At 44.0% G+C, this 1,722-nt stretch overlaps 1 protein-coding gene across 1 annotated transcript; it reads right to left on the bottom strand.

The window, feature by feature from the left end:
• Positions 1–505: 505 nt before the first annotated feature.
• On the bottom strand, positions 506–988 carry LOC123511090. The gene has a single exon (XM_045266704.1). It carries the CDS (start codon positions 986–988, stop codon positions 506–508), a length of 483 nt encoding a protein of 160 aa, XP_045122639.1.
• Between the last annotated feature and the right edge of the window lie 734 nt (positions 989–1,722).

A 1,722-nucleotide genomic window follows, 5' to 3' on the forward strand; every position in this document is an offset into this window, starting at 1 on the left:
TTCAATAGCTTTGTAAGTGGCAGGGCAAGAACTGCGAAGTTGGGGATAAATCTGCAGCAGTAGCCAAAAATGACTTCACTTACTTCTTGGTAGTAGGCTGAGATGCATTCTTGATTTTATCGTTTTTGTTAATTTGGCATCCACAACACCCTTTGCCCACAGTATGGCCAATGAACTCCATCTCTTCATGGAACAACTTACACTTTGAAGGCTTAATAGTCATACTATACCATTCCATCCTTTGGAAAACCATCTGTAACGATTTGAGATGTTCTTCAAACATAATGGAGTGTATAAGGACACGAAAGCTTCCATTCTTTGGATGCTGTGCAGCATTTATTGCATAATATGGTTGAAAATTGCAGGGGAATTTGTCATGCCAAAGGGATGCATCTTGAAATGACAATGACCATCGGGTGTAGCAACGGCAGTTATTTGTTTGCTCTTCTCTTCAAGAGGTATCTGGAAGAATCCCTTCGCCAGATCTATCTTGGAAAAAAAAAAATTAATTGGCAATTCGAGCGAATATGTCTTGCTGGTCATTCATGGGTTCTGCATCCACACAAGTTACTGCATACACTCTCCAGTAATTCCCGCAGAGTCGCACACCTTCATCCTTATTGCATATTATTACAATGGGACTGCAGTAGGGAGATGAAGATTTTCTTATTATGCCTGGAGCTTCTATGTTGTCAATCTCCTTGACCGTGTTCACTAAGCGAATAGGTATAGGATACGGCTTCATCCGTAGGGATGTGGTGCTAATTAGCTTGATCTCATGGTAATCAACCTTGGTGACTCTGGGCTTTAAGGAAAAGACATCAGCGTGCCTTCTGCGAACAGGATTGACTTGCATCCTCTCTTCCAAATCAAGCTTTGAGGATACTTGCACGTCATCCACCGTTTCTCTCTGGATTGCCTTCGTGGTGAGGGGTGCATAGTCCTCCATGTCCTCAACTTCAGGAATGACCACCACAGCACTGATCATGCGTGATTCCTGGGAAAACTGAGTCCAGACAAGCTGCAAATACTTTAATTGTTCTGGTGACAGTTCATGTAGTTCCCCACGTCTCTGCCAGCAATCTATCTGTATGTTTGCCATACAACCAACCTGAAAGTAGTATTTTTACATGTTGATGAGGAATCTCTTCCGATTTGGTCCAACCTTTACCAGGTAGTTCAAGTCTGTCAGATGTTTGATGACATCAAAGAGACCCTTCCATTGAGTCAACAACTTGTTGTGAGCGGTAAGAAGTAGAAAAAACTGCTCTCCCTCCTGGAGAGGCACAAGTTTCGTTTTCTTGTTATAATACGACTTCTGAACGTCCTTCGCCTTTAGGAGTTCTTATATGGCCACCTCACAAGTCTCCTGCAAACGTTTGGACAGATCAGTTATATAGGCATAGGTAGTCTTTATTCAGGATCAGACTCATCATCATCCCAGAGCTCTCGCAGCACTTGCAGAGGACCTCAGACTGACCTACCATACATCAGCTCAAATGGAGAGAACTGGTGTGAGGCCTGTGATACTTCGCAGCACGCGAATAGGAGAGGGACGACGAACCGCAGCCACTCCTAAGGTTGCTCTCCAGCCATCGTCTTCAACATTACCTTGAGCGTCCCATTAAACTACTCGCAAAGCCCGTTACACATGGGACAGTAGGGTAGTCTTCAGCCCTTTCACAGAAAGTAGATGTAGAAACTCCTCCATCATGGCAGAAG

The sequence above is a fragment of the Portunus trituberculatus genome, chromosome 31 (genome assembly GCF_017591435.1).
Source record: "Portunus trituberculatus isolate SZX2019 chromosome 31, ASM1759143v1, whole genome shotgun sequence".
NCBI lineage: Eukaryota > Metazoa > Arthropoda > Malacostraca > Decapoda > Portunidae > Portunus > Portunus trituberculatus.